A 14,277-nucleotide genomic window follows, 5' to 3' on the forward strand; every position below is an offset into this window, starting at 1 on the left:
TATCCTCTAGCTCTTTGAGCGTAGATGCAGTCGATGGGTTGATGGTGCTAGTATCAATAATATGACCTGCAAGTGAAGAGGAGACCGATTGTAAGGGGGTTCTGGATCTAAGGATCATTGCAGGGTTATTACAAATGTTAGCATCATCATCACCATGATTGGGGTTTTCTAAGTTTTTGACCTTATTTTTAACCACAGAATTGATAAGGGATTGAGGAGGGTCCTGGGGTTTATGATTAGAGGCCAATTGGATGGTATTTGAACGGCTATGGTTTAGGGCACTGAGAGGGGTAGTTTTATGCCTCCGTTTTCTCGAGGTAACAAGCAGAAAACCCTCAGAGGGCAGTTCCACAAGGTCAAGTGGAGGGCCGGAGCCAGGGAGGGCCGATGGTGCGAGATCGGGCTTGAGAGGGTTAAGTTCATTAGGAGTGGGAGCAGGAACTTCGGAGACCACATTAGCAGAGTGAGGAGATGAAGAATTTAGGTCATTAATATTATTAGGGTTAACAGAGGTCCCAGCTGAGTTATGCTTTTGGTTCCTGCGACTAATAATTGGGCAGTTTTTACGAATATGGCCTTTAGACCATCAAATTCCAGATTCAAAGACTATAGGATATATTCATTCATAAATATAAGGAACATAGGATAAGTTTAATATAAAGAATAGGGTGAATAAATATACCCCACGAACATTGCAATCTATGATATTACAATTTCAAATCTGCAGTTCACAGTAGTTGGACATCAAACAATTTCAAATCTGCCCCGGATCGGACTGCAGTTTAGCTCAGGAAACATCAGTTCACGGCAGTTGGACATCAAAAAATCAGAAAGATGTTTCCATTTTAAAATTTTTTATGCAGCATACTCTATAAATCAGAAAGACAGTTGCCTTATTTTCTTTTTTTGGTGGTTGTTTCCATTTCAATCGATTTTTTTTCAGTTTTCCTCGACTTTACTCTTTTATCAAAGGTTTTAAAACGGTCAGAGAATGGGGATTTGATGAGTATCAGCAGAAGCCGAGATACTGGAATTTCTTCTACCGTGCCTTCTTGAACTCAAATCAAATGAGTTGCAGAAATTTAGTTAAGCCTCTGCTCGGTAATGGAATTTCTTCTACCGTGCCTTCTTGAACTCAAATCAAATGAGTTGCAGAAATTGAGTTAAGCCTCTGCTCGGTAATTAATCCTATCCATGAGCATTTAACTGGTTTAATAGCGTAGTTTGCTTGTAATTGCATGCATGTAATGCATGCTTTAGGATTTCATTTTCTTGAAAATATTTTGTGATAGTTTGTAATCAAAGCACATTTGCTTCAATGAATGCTATTTTTCAAGGTACAAAGAAATGTTGTCAGCCGGGTTAGAATGAATAATGAATTATTATAATTAAGTAATTTAAGGATCAAAAGAAGTTTCCGGTAATTGATTATGAAGTTTGAGAACGTTTCATGGTTTAAGTGTTCGCTCTGTTTTAAAACCCTTTTATTTGACTGTTTGCATTGCAGGTTTTTCTTTCAATATTGTCATTGGTGCTAAATTTTTCAGAACTCTTCCTCTTTCCCTTTCCATCTTTTTCTCCATCCCATTCCTCCAAAGGTCGTCTTTACAAATATATTATTGATATTCGTTGCATTTTACCTCTCAATTACAAAAGAAACATTTAAATTCAGTAAAATAATATGATAGAAATATCAGAGTGGCAAGTGTATCAGCTAGAGTTATATTGTACAAATGCATTATAAGTGATTTTAACTATAAGATATGTATTAAGTTCAAATGTTTGCATTTAACCAACAATCACATTATGAAAAGGTAGATACAACAACAAAGGCACAATGACATTAGCATCTATTGTATGAAAATCCACCACAATACAATATGAATAACATGTACATGTAGGATCTATAAGCTGTGAAGGTCATGTTAAAAGGAGGAAAGCTAGAGTGATGCAAGAAGGAAGTTAGAAAGCATATTAAATTGTCAAGTGAAATGTAAATTTTCATATTGTTCCAACATCCAAATAATTAAAATTTCATCATAAATTTTCAACACTATAATGTTCAAATTACTAATTGACAAGGAATAGAGAAGTACAATTACCAACTCTTCTCATTATCCCCTAAACTATCTCCTACACTGTCTAGTGAACAAAGGCCCTCAGAAAATCGTGGAAGTGTACAACACCTCAAACTATCCTTTCACACTCTTTAGCCTCATTCAAAAGTTTTGAGGAAAACCTACTTCTTCTTGTGTAACATCTTTGCTGCCTTGCAAAGTTCCTGTGATGGAAAAAAAAAAAATGTTAAGCATTACAAATCGAGAGGAGAAATATGAAATTTAAGACAATAAAATACAGAATCTTTAGCCTTATTTTAAACATTCCAGTAAAACAAATTGCTTTCTCTCTTGAAACTATGGTACCTGCTAAAGCCCATCAGTTCCTTCTTGACCATTGACCTATGATGCCATGAATGTTAACATCAGGTCAAATTCAGATGCATACAACCACTTAAGTAAACTAATCTGACAACATTATTTAAGAGTACAATTGCAAATTACCTATTGATGTTTTCGTTGTACTATGGGCTTTCGGCCACGCCTTCCTGGTGGAATGAAGGGAAGGTTGTGCTTCAATGCCCTATGTGCATTGAGGCTTTTTAAATTCCAAAATCTCTGCCTTACTCCCACACAACATGAATCATACTCACAAAAATAAAGTAATCTTCTATCACATCGTTCAGTTCTATGATGAGTAGAGACCTGCACAAACAATTTCAAAAATAAAATAATTTAATGGAAGTTCTATCTATTTGGTATGCTGTACAGAGAGATTATGCTCAGGGTTTGAGAAGGGTTATCTGTGAATCTGATTCACATTTGATGGTTTCTATGTTGACTATGAAGCTGTTGGATGGGGTTAATTGATGGATAGCTCAGGTTTTTTGACAGTTTCTCAGTTTCCTTGACAATGGAATTGTGTAGCAAATTCTTTGGCTAAGTGGGCATATGATTTTTCAGAGGGATGGAATATTGTTGACAAGAGTTCTTTGCCTTTGGATCTTTCTAGTGTATTAGATTAAATTGGACAAGAATAGGGTAGTTTAATGGTTGGCTAGGCCTCCAGTCTTGTGTTGTTGTATTTGTTCTTTGTGATTAATAAATTTGTACCCTTTTAAAAAAGAAATAGCAAATAAAACAATAATTGTAATATTAAATCCACCTTTTCTTCCTTAGGATCAGCGTTTCCCCCATTGTCAGCCTCATCGTTAGCCTTGCTCTCTACCACCTCATGATTAGTGGATCCATCCTCTTTATCTTCTTCTTCATCAACCTTATGTATCGCCATGCCATCCTCTCTGTCACCATTTTCCTCTTCATTGGCGTCATTCATTGCTAGGCCATCTGCTTCGTCATCCCCTTCCTCAGCCTGATTATCCTCCTAAAGTGAATGAAAGATATAATGTCAAAACTTTATCTCCTTCAGAAATTTAATATTTCTAAATCAATTTCTAAAACATCACTATTGAACATTGCAACACAAGACTAACACAAATTGAGCATCACTATTGAACATTGCAGCACAAGACTAACACAAATTGCGCATCTCTATACATTGCAAATTACTAACGTGTTAAATACCTCCTTGTAAACCCTCTACTTCTAATTTAGATTTGAGAATACATAACTAAAGAAAGTAGAGAATTCGATCTCACTAGCACATGAGGTTGATTTACATTCCACGATTTCAGATCCATTGTACAAAAGGGTTTATCTGATTTGAAAGGAGCAACAGACTCCATTCTCACGTGCTTATGAGAGGATGAATTGCCTGCAATAAAAATTCACTTTATTATTATACCGATCCTACTAAAAAATACAGTTCAAATGCAACTCCATTAGTTAGTTAAAACACTTAAAAATTTAAAAGGCCCTATTGTTTTAGACAAACTTTTACTCACCGAGGAAGGGAGGCATCCTTTTTGTTCTTTGAATTTCAGTCACCGTCTGAAACTCAGGGTTGTCTTTTTCATCAGAATCCAGATCAATCAGCAGTTTACTGTCTATTTGTTGATTTGAACTACGCTCATTATATTTGATAACCAGTGTACAAGAGGGTTTATCTGATATAAAAGGAGCATCAGATTCCATTGTCCCATGCTTCTCAGATGCGAAAGAATGTCCAGGGTTATGGGATGAATTGCCTGCAACAAAAATAACTTTATATTATTCCCATTCTGTTCAAAAAATACATTCAAATAACTCGATAAATTAGTTATGGAACTTTAAACAAAACCTTTTCTTACCCTGAAATGAAGATTTGCTTTGTATTCTTTGATTTTTTTCACATGATGTTTTATCGAAAATCTTGACTTTAAAGCATGACTTAGAAATGTATTTAAAAACTAGAAGATCGCCCACTTCCAGCCCATAATAATTTACAAAGTTTATCCAGCCGTGTTGAAGTTCCAACTTTTTGATGGAACGCCATAACCGTACATTGAAGTTCTGCCCATCTGGGCCTTGCAACACCATATGTTCATCTTGGTCATTTATGATCTGGGAAACAAAAGCCGGAGGAATGCGCTGCGGTAAACACAATGAACAATTAGATTTTACAGATTCTTAACAGTATACATGAAATAAAAAGAATAAAATATGTTGTATAGAGTTACCAGTTTCTCTGCAAAATCTCCAAGCATAATTTTGAAGAAAGAAGCAGACCCATCAAAGTATTCTTTCTCACGGTGTTTTTTATAACATTTCTGACTACATTTTGGGCACGGCATATAGTGCTCTCCCGTTTCTTCTATCTCCATGGCAAATTCAGATGCAAAGCGTATAAGAAGAGAGTGAGAGAGAGTTGGGCACTGAGAGAATGTTAAGTGGAAGTAAAACCACTATCGCATTCCTAAATGAATGAATATACGAAAAGGAAGTTTTGGACAAACTCAACTTGCAGAGAATCTGAAAACAGACAACCTGGAATGTCAAATAGAATAACAACGGTGAGTGAAGAAGAGAACGATGTATTTTATAATGTGTTGCATCATAATCAAGAAATGTGGCGACGTGTTGGCCTTCTAAAGGCTTACAGCATGTGCGCCGCAGGCTTTACAAGCGCATGCATGGATGACACGTGCTCGACTGTAATTTTTTGAGAGTTCATAACGCGAGAAAAATGTATCACTGCCAACATTGAAATTGTTATCTGCCAAATCATTTGGCCGACAAAATTACACGTCTCTTCAATATTTACTCTTTTAGTCCTGAATCTGTTGTGAGTTCTGTGCCCCACTATCATGTAAATTGTGTCCAATTGAGAAATTACAAATGGCAAATGGAAGGAATGGTTTTGCGTTTTGGAAAGCGCGTGAGGAAATATTAATTGGAAGTCACAAGATGAGGATAGAAAAGAGTTGTGAACATTAAATTTGAGTACCGAGATGAATGAATCTAAAGCAGCAACGCCCTGCTTCTTAAAAACCACTATGGAGATCCCTCCAATACTTGTTTTTACTCTGCTAAATGTGATAAAAGACCCCAAGTTGTTGTATATTCTGCCATCTATCCTGTAAATTGTGCCCGACTGAGAAGTTCTGCCAGAAAGATTTTTGTTTTGGAAGGCAGGCGACGAAAGATGAATATAGAATAGAGTACCGTGATTGTTTTTGTTCGTAACCACAAGATGAATATAGAATAGAATACTTCTGTACCCACCATTTTTTAAATTGCCTATGGACCACACAAAATGCGACAAGGCCTAAGAGACAGCACAGCTATTGTCCTTGTCTAGTGACATGCCTAACATACAAATCATTCAACATAACATACAATGGGACTTACACTCACTTGTGGAGGAAGCCTAATTAATTTTTTAAAATTAATTATTTTGATGTGTTACTGTTTTGTTTTATTTTATATATCATATTTATAAAGGGGATGATCTATATTTGTATAAATATAATATAAATATTATGGGAGAGGGTCTTATAGTGGAGCACCCTAGTTTCACACCTCTCAAAATTTGTCTTAAATATTTTAAATCAATTTGAATTTTGTACAAATATTTACATGTCAATTTTTTAAAACAATTTGGTTTTAAGTCCACATGGTCAAATATGCCACATCACATGCCTTTTTCGTAAGGTGTCCAAAATGGTCCAAAAATTAAATAAGACTCGTAGTTGTGCACTAAGTCATGTTTATTGGTGTGTTGATGTGGCATCACATATCTAGTTGCTTTTTCAAAATTAGTAGCATCTTTTTGGGGATAAGTATCGAAATGACACTTATTGTACTCCACTAATAGATGAATTGTGTCCCACTACCATCCCCATTATAGGGTCTTCTCCATGGCATACTTATATTTAAAAAAAATTTAAGTGAAAATACAGCAAGAGATATCAAAATTGAAAATATTTTATATTTATAATGATAATGATCATCAAATTTGTTATTAAAAATAATTAAAAATATATATAAATAAAGGAGAAATGAGGTTTATCAAATAAAAATGTGTATAAGAATATTTTTTAAAAATAGGAAAATAAACCGCAAATAGAAAATTATTGAACTTAATATAGCCCCCAAGTAAACCTTTTAATAATTTTATTACTATGACTAATAACTAAAGAAAAGTAAAAAGGTTATTTTAGTAAAAAGGTTATGGTTCAGAGCTTGAATTGATATTGCAATTAAATTTAAAGTTTAAATAAATAAATAAAACAAGGTACTTAGTGCGTTCCGGTCGAGGAGATCAAACGCATCATCTTAGGACTCGAACTTGGGTTCGCGACCTTGAGAGATGCTTACAGACTGTAGAGGGATGCGATCTTCACAATCGCACCACCAATCTTGAGGCTGGTTACAGTGAAGTCACATAGAATACAAATGATGCCTCTTGAAGCGATTGCAAAGCTGCATGAAGATATCCTATTTTTCAAGGATGGCCAAGCCCTACACCACACTCTGCTCACTTCGGCTGGTATGTAGGGTTCTGCAAAACCTGCACTGCTAGTCGAGCCATCCGATGGAAAGCGGGATGACAAGGCATTAGAAAACTTCTTCTGGGACATTGAGGAGATGTTTTCTAACTTGCATGGATTATCCGATGAGGCCCAAATCAAGAAAGATGGTTCATTGTGTCTGTGCATAGATTTCAGAGGTCTTAACAAGCTCACTGTGAAGAACAAGTATCTGCTGAATATTATCAAAAGATAATTTGATATTTCTATTTTTTTATTATACTTACATATATAACATATAATTAATATTGTTAATCTTGTAGACACTCAAAATTGTCCTGTTACTAATACCGTTAATTATTCTTCTATATTAATTAAGTGATCTTAATTATTTAGTTAATCCAATCCTATTTTTCTAAGCCAATATTCATCTTTTTTAGCAAAAAATAATTATTCAATTTCCATCCAAATCATTTAATCAATAAACCCTCCTTTTAAATTATTTAAATACTTTTATTATTTAATTAATTTTGAATTTCTAATTCAATTAAATGATCTTTATCATTTAATTAAATTCAATTAAATGATCTTTATCATTTAATTAAATTCAATTAAGAAATTATTCAATTGTCTGTATCTATGTCCCGTTAATCTAAATTTATTTTATTGAATTTCAAAGTAACTAAATTCCATCCAAATTTGAATTCATTTCATTTCCATCAATTTCAATTTCATTTGACATTTAAAAATTTTTGAATTCAAATCAATGACATTTCATTCTAATTTCCTACATCAAAAGTCAAAATTCTAACTACCACTAACTTCTAGTCAACTTTCAATCAACTCATTCTAATAGATCAATCAATTCAATCTTCTAACCAATCAATTTAGTCCACACATCAATCGAACTAGTTAATGAACCCATCAAATTCATTAAAAAGTCAATTAATCTTCATGACTCAATCAAATGGGTTATACTTTCAATCAATTTGAGAGTTCTTAATCTATTTTGTATCAATCATTTTCCATGTTAGATCGATTCTGTTGTTGAATCCATATCAACCATTCATCAAAATTTAGGAAGTCTATGAATTGAACTTCAGTCCTTCATTATTGGTAACCACTATCTTCGGATTCTTGTGTCAAAATATTACAAATTTTTCATAGTGCAACTCTAAGAGCCAATTTTCCACAAGAAGAAAAAGAACAATAGAAGAGATATGCTAAGATTCAACATAGAGTATTTTTTGATTTGATTCATTTTATTGTTAAATTTATTAGCGAACTCTTATTGTCTTACAATCAAAGTTGTTAATTAGGTTCATTTTTTTTGCCTACCTATTAATTTAATTAGCAATGGTAAATTCTGTTAGACTTGTGTGGACAATGTTGTCATTGATTTCAAACTAGTCATCTAGTTTGGACCAGACATTATATGAGGTTTGGACATTAGTCTGGATGCAATGGATGTTATGGTTGTTATTGTATCAAAGGATTGTATGCAGTCAGTATGGATGTGTAGTTCAGATGTTGCGGTTTTGGTCAGAAGTTATTATGCAACATGGATAAGCTTGGATGATGAATTTAGAGGTTTCATTGAGTTCTCATTGATCCCGGTATCACGGTGTTAGGTATTCTCATTGATCCTGATATTAGTTACCTATCCCAGTGTTAGCAGTTTTGGTAATTGTCAGATGTATCTCTTAGAGTTTTGTATTGCGGTTTTATTGGTATGCGTGGAGCCTACATTTTTTAAATATTGGGCTTGATCCTATGATTATGGGTCAGTATTCTTGGGTTTGGATGACCCTATCCATTTCTGATAATCTTGGTATATGCATTAGCAATCAGAGTATGTAAAGGAAGCATGTAGAAGTCTTGCGGAGGCTAACATAATCATATTGATAATGTGTTGGGCTTGGCCAACACACTATTTTGTATTTGTGCCCTCCAATATATACATATACATATGTAGTAGCATAATGCAGAAGTAGAAGTAGAAGCAGAATAAGAAAAAAGGAGAAATAGATTGAGTGAGTGAAGGTGTGTGTGATATGCAAAAGAAATTTGGAAACTAGGATAGCAATATCTGTGAAGTGAGTTGCAAAGGCAAATAGTGTTGCAGTAGTTCTTTACTGGACTTGTTGCGGGATAGTTGTACAAAGATCTGTAATCGGATCTACTGTAGAGTTAGTGATTTATAATTTGAGATTAAACATGGAATTGATTCCATGCATTTGGACATGCAAACCTTCTTAGTTCAACCTTTTCAGTTGCAGTGAACATTTTGAAAATTAGCCATCTCTTTGTATATTTGGAGTGAGCAGTTTGACAGTGAGCCATTTTTGTAATCTGGCAATGAGCCACCCCTTTGTAACACAATTATAACTAGTTATATTCTTTTGAGAGTTAACACTCTCTGTGGTTTTTCCCATTTGGGTTTTCCATGTATAAATCCGGTGTTCATCTTGTGGTTATGTTCTTAATGTTTATTTTGTATTAACTGATTTATATTAGTCAAGTTTGTTTGATATTTTTTTGGATAGTCATAATTGGTGAAATTTTTTCTTTAATTTGTGGGAATACTGATTCACCCCCCTTCTCAATATTTTGGTGCTTTCAATCTAATCAACAGATTGCCCTCATATAAATTTTGGTGAACTTGGCATGAAGTCAACAACTCTGTGATTTTTTTATATTTTTGTGACATTCTAGGTGCAAGTTCAAATTTTCACAATCGCACTTAGATTTTCATATTTTTTCTAGCGATCTTTGCATTTGTATATTATTTATTCCTTATTTATTAAATTGATCTTGCATCTATGATATTATCAATGTCGTATTTGTCTAACAAAAAAGTTTGCATTTGTGTGAAATTAACTTTGCATTTGTCCATGAATTTAATGAGCCTTGTTGAGTATTGGGTTTCAATTTGGTTCTTTTACTGGATCATTTTCACTAATGTTTTGTGCATAGGAAAATGTATTTTTTGTTAATAATAGGATGACCCGCATAATATGACCAAATATTCCAAGGCAACAGTTGTGAGCTCAACAAATGCATAAAAGCAAAATATATCTTCAATGAATTTGACAAAAATATAAGCCTTACTATTTATCAAATGTGTTTGCTAGCTTACACCATGCATTATAATGTATCACCTATTCCCATCTTAATGTTTTAATTTCATGATATATTTTAGAATTAATGTTTTGACAAATTTCGACAGACATAGACAAATATTCGCATCTGTTCACAATAATTTATGCATTCATTTGTAATTGTTCTTGTATCCATACTCAATTTTTTTTTCATTGGTCTACTTGGAGTTTTGCATTTGTCATGTTTTTGTTTCACATTTGACTAGTAATTTACAATGAGGTAGTACTTTGACTTTTCTAACATTTCTTGCTTTCAGTTAAGGTCTTATATTTCTACATGGATGAGTGAGTTTTTCTCACTACTAATATTTCATCTTTAGCATTTGGTGTTTGTATTTCAAAGACAAAAACAAACAAAAATACTTAGAATTAGTGTTCTTACAGAATGTGTGTTTTTTTCAAGCTCACTCATATTTGGATCTAGTGCACTAAAGATAACATATGCTTGAATTGCTTGTGCACTTGCACATTCTGTGTAGTATCCATTTTATTTTTTTTAGAAGGCTTTCCTCTTCAAAGAAGTGATCACTCCTAGAAGGAGGAATGACTAAACTAGATTTTCTGTTCAACTGCTATATAAACAATTAGCAAGACAAATATTATCTTATAGGGTGAATATGACATAGGTGCAATATGAGTTCGATAGCCTTCGAACATCAAGGCCCATTAAGGGTTGTAAGAGCTGGTAGTGGGTGTCCTAGTGAGTTTGTATGTGGTCTTTCTCCTCAAACAATTACTAAAAACCTTTTTGTAGAGACCCACCCATTATTTTGACCAAATATTGTGATTGTTTCAGTGGAAGGGCATAACTAGTTTTTCCCTGAAGATACTCACCATAAGGCTCCTATAAGATGAAATCAAAATCACTAGCTTAGCATAAGCTACTTGTATGTTCTTAGAGAAAGCATGATTAGGTCATCCTTCTAGTCCTCGAGGTCCCTGTCTATCCTCTCTCCCATTTACACGAGTGTATATAGCCATTCAAGGTGTCCCTACATTTGCATTAATGAAGATTCCAAGTTGTGTGCTGAAATTATTGCAATAAAGCCTTGTCTTTAAGAGGTAAATACTATCTAAATCATTTACAATTATGATACTATTAGTGAAAACTTGTCCTGAATTTGGCTTGTGAACATACAATTATGTTTGTAATGCCCTACAAAGGAACCCTAGAAGACAACTCATCTAAATAACTAACCTCAAGAAGACAAACATATATATATATATATATATATTTATATATTTTAAAAATACATTAACTCATTAAGCTATAATAATGAATAGCATAATATTAAACACGATCTAAAAATTTATGTAAGCACAAGTAGAGACAACTAAAAATAATAACATCTATGTCCTCTAAGGTCCCCTAGCATCGCTACAAGGCTTGATGCTAACACTTACTAAGACCTAAGAATCAAATGTAATCTAACCATTACATAACATAGTGCCTTCACACCATACTTAGCAAACAAAATTAGCAAACAAACTTAGCAAACAGAGTTCATAGCAGTTGGACATCCAAAAATCAGAAAAATGTTTCCATTTTAATATTTTTTATGCAACATGCTCAGTACATCAGAAAGACAGTTGCCTTTTGATCACACTATTTCCTATTTAAGTTGTTGTTTCCATTTTAATCAATTTTATGCAATTTTCATCGACTTTAGTATTTTATCAAAGGCCTTAAAACGGTGAGTTCAAAGGTTTCCCGTAAATCCATTGATGAAAATTGTTAATCAATAATCCTATCCATAAGCATTTAACTGGTTTGATAGTGTAGTTTGCTTGTTAATCAATAATACATGCTTTAGGACTTCATTTTCTTGAAGAGATTTTGTATTAGTTTGTAATAAGTTGAAGGCTTCACGAGCCGTGCAGACAAAAGATGCACGTGGTACAAAGAAATGTTGTTAGCTAGATTAAAATGAATGAATGAATTATTATAATTAAGTAATTTAAGGATCGAGAGAAGTTTCAGGTAATTGATTATGAAATTTGAGAACATGCATGATCTTAAGTGTTAGCTAAACTTACTTTTCCCCATCCCATTCTGCCAAAGGTTGTTTTCACAAATATATCATTGATATTCGTTGCATTTGGCCTCAATTACAAAAGCAACATGTAAAATGTAGAATAATAATATTAAGATAGAAATATCAAAGTGGCAAGTGCATCAGTTTGGATTCACATTATATTTTACACATGTAATATAAGTGAAATTAACTATAGATGACTCATAAGCTATCTATTAAGTTCAAATGTTTGCATTTGACCAATAAATATATTGAGAAAAGGTAGATACACAACCAAAGGCACAATGATAGCAACATCAATTGAACATAAATCCATTACAATATGATATGAATAACATGTACAACAAAATATACAATCTTTAGCATCATTTTAAACATTTAAGTAAAACAAATTGCTTTCTCTCTCAAAACTATGGTACCTGTTAAAGCCCATTAGTTCCTTCTTAACCATTGACATATGATGCCATGAATGTTAACATTAGATCAAATTTGAATGTATAAAACCACTTAAACTAATCAAACAACAAGATTTAAGAGTACAATTGAAAATTACCTTTTCATCCAACTTTTTTCTTTCTATCAATGCCAATATTTGTTTCATTCCTTCCTCATTATTTTTGTAAGATTGCATTTCAGCATCAACCTCCTCCTTTATCTTTGAATTCAACTTTTTTCTTTCTATCAATGTCATTATTTGCTTCCTTCTTTCCTCATTATTTTCTTAAGACTGCATTTCAGCTTCAACCTCATCCTTTGCTTTGCCAAGGAGTTGACCATTGGCCTATGAAGCCATGAATGTTAACATTAGATCAAATTTGAATGCATACAACCACTTAAGTAAACTAACCAAACAACATGATTTAAGAGTAAAATTGCAAATTACCTTTTGATCCAACTTTTTTCTTTCTATCAATGCCATTACTTGTTTCCTTCTTTCCTCCTCATTATTTTTGTAAGATTGCATTTTAGCTTCAATCTCCTCCATTACCTTTCGATTCAACTTTTTTATTTCTGTCAATGCCATTATTTGCTTCCTTCTTTCCTCCTCATTATTTTTGTAAGACTGCATTTCAACTTCAACCTCCCCCTTTGCTTTGTCAGGGAGTTCCTCATAATTTTGTACTCAATGTGATCTACATGTACTCTCGGTTACATGCCTTTTTTTGTACAATATGGCAACCTCAATTGGTAGTCAACATCACTTTTCCTCTTTTCATTATACTTTCTTATTTTCTCTAGTGAAGGAGGTGGATGTTTTTGTTGTTGTCCTATGGACTTTCGGCCATGCTTTCCTGGTGGAATGAGAGGAAGGTTGTGCTTTGATGCCCTATGCGAATTTTAAAGTTTTCAAATCCCAAAATCTCCATCGTACACCCATGCAACATGAACCATATTGACAAAAATAAAATAATCTACCATCGACCCATTCAATTCTATGATGAGTAGAGACCTGCACAAACAATTCCAAAAATAAAATAACATACCGTTTATAATGAAAAAGAATTGAATGTATAATGTTTAAACAATGACAAATAAAATAGTAATTGTAATATTAAACCTCATCCATTACCACATCATCCTCTTCCTCAACCTGATTATCCTCCTAAAATGAATGGAAGGTATAATGTCAAAACTATATTTTTTTTTTTTTCCCTAGACCTTCCCCATTTTATGGAAGGGCAAGAGTCACAACTTAGAATTCCTCTTTAGATGTCCCTATTGGGAATTGAACTTGGGTCTCCATAGTGAGAACCCAGTGTTTTAACTAGTTAAGCTCAACCCCTTGGACATAATGTCAAAACTATTATCTACATCATAGATTTGATATTCTATATGAATTTCTAAAATTTTACCATTGACGCACTGCAACAAAAGTATAATACAAATTTGACGTCTAATCATTAACCTGTTAAATATCTCTTTATAAACCCTTTACTTCTAATATATAAAGAGAGAAGGGAATTCGGCATTGCATTATTTCACATCTTTGTAAACCCTCAACTTCTAATTTAGCTTTTTAAACCCTTACCTTCTAATTTAGATTTGAAAATATATTTATATAACTAAAGAAAGTAGAGAATTTAATCTCACTATCATGAGAGGTTGATTTATA

At 33.2% G+C, this 14,277-nt stretch overlaps 2 protein-coding genes across 3 annotated transcripts; both read right to left on the reverse strand.

Moving 5' to 3' along the window:
- Window positions 1-2,373: 2,373 nt before the first annotated feature.
- On the reverse strand, window positions 2,374-3,826 carry LOC131866532 (uncharacterized). Of its 2 annotated transcripts, none has more exons than XM_059215469.1 (3): window positions 3,689-3,826; window positions 3,223-3,441; window positions 2,374-2,762 (listed from the first exon to the last, which is right to left on the reverse strand). In XM_059215469.1, exons 1-3 carry the CDS (start codon window positions 3,800-3,802, stop codon window positions 2,562-2,564), a joined length of 534 nt encoding a protein of 177 aa, XP_059071452.1. In that variant the 5' UTR covers window positions 3,803-3,826; the 3' UTR covers window positions 2,374-2,561. The 2 variants fall into 2 exon arrangements, with proteins under 2 accessions (XP_059071452.1, XP_059071453.1); XM_059215470.1 differs by having other exon boundaries at window positions 2,381-2,762; window positions 3,716-3,826.
- A 127-nt stretch (window positions 3,827-3,953) lies between these two features.
- Window positions 3,954-4,819, reverse strand: LOC131866533 (putative B3 domain-containing protein Os03g0621600). Its single transcript, XM_059215472.1, has 3 exons — window positions 4,676-4,819; window positions 4,307-4,586; window positions 3,954-4,204 (listed from the first exon to the last, which is right to left on the reverse strand). Exons 1-3 carry the CDS (start codon window positions 4,817-4,819, stop codon window positions 3,954-3,956), a joined length of 675 nt encoding a protein of 224 aa, XP_059071455.1.
- Window positions 4,820-14,277: the final 9,458 nt, after the last annotated feature.

This window comes from Cryptomeria japonica, unplaced genomic scaffold, assembly GCF_030272615.1.
Source record: "Cryptomeria japonica unplaced genomic scaffold, Sugi_1.0 HiC_scaffold_149, whole genome shotgun sequence".
Lineage (NCBI taxonomy): Eukaryota > Viridiplantae > Streptophyta > Pinopsida > Cupressales > Cupressaceae > Cryptomeria > Cryptomeria japonica.

Excerpts from the sequence above, each read along its gene's own strand:
- LOC131866532 (XM_059215469.1), bottom strand. The coding sequence starts at position 3,802 with ATGGAGTCTGTTGCTCCTTTCAAATCAGATAAACCCTTTTGTACAATG. Across the intron at positions 3,442-3,688 it reads CGAATTCTCTACTTTCTTTA|GAGGATAATCAGGCTGAGGA; the intron begins GTTATGTATTCT and ends CATTCACTTTAG. Across the intron at positions 2,763-3,222 it reads CTGATCCTAAGGAAGAAAAG|GTCTCTACTCATCATAGAAC; the intron begins GTGGATTTAATA and ends TTGTTTGTGCAG.
- LOC131866533 (XM_059215472.1), bottom strand. The coding sequence starts at position 4,819 with ATGGAGATAGAAGAAACGGGAGAGCACTATATGCCGTGCCCAAAATGT. Across the intron at positions 4,587-4,675 it reads GAGATTTTGCAGAGAAACTG|CGCATTCCTCCGGCTTTTGT; the intron begins GTAACTCTATAC and ends TGTTTACCGCAG. Across the intron at positions 4,205-4,306 it reads AAGCAAATCTTCATTTCAGG|GCAATTCATCCCATAACCCT; the intron begins GTAAGAAAAGGT and ends TTTTTGTTGCAG.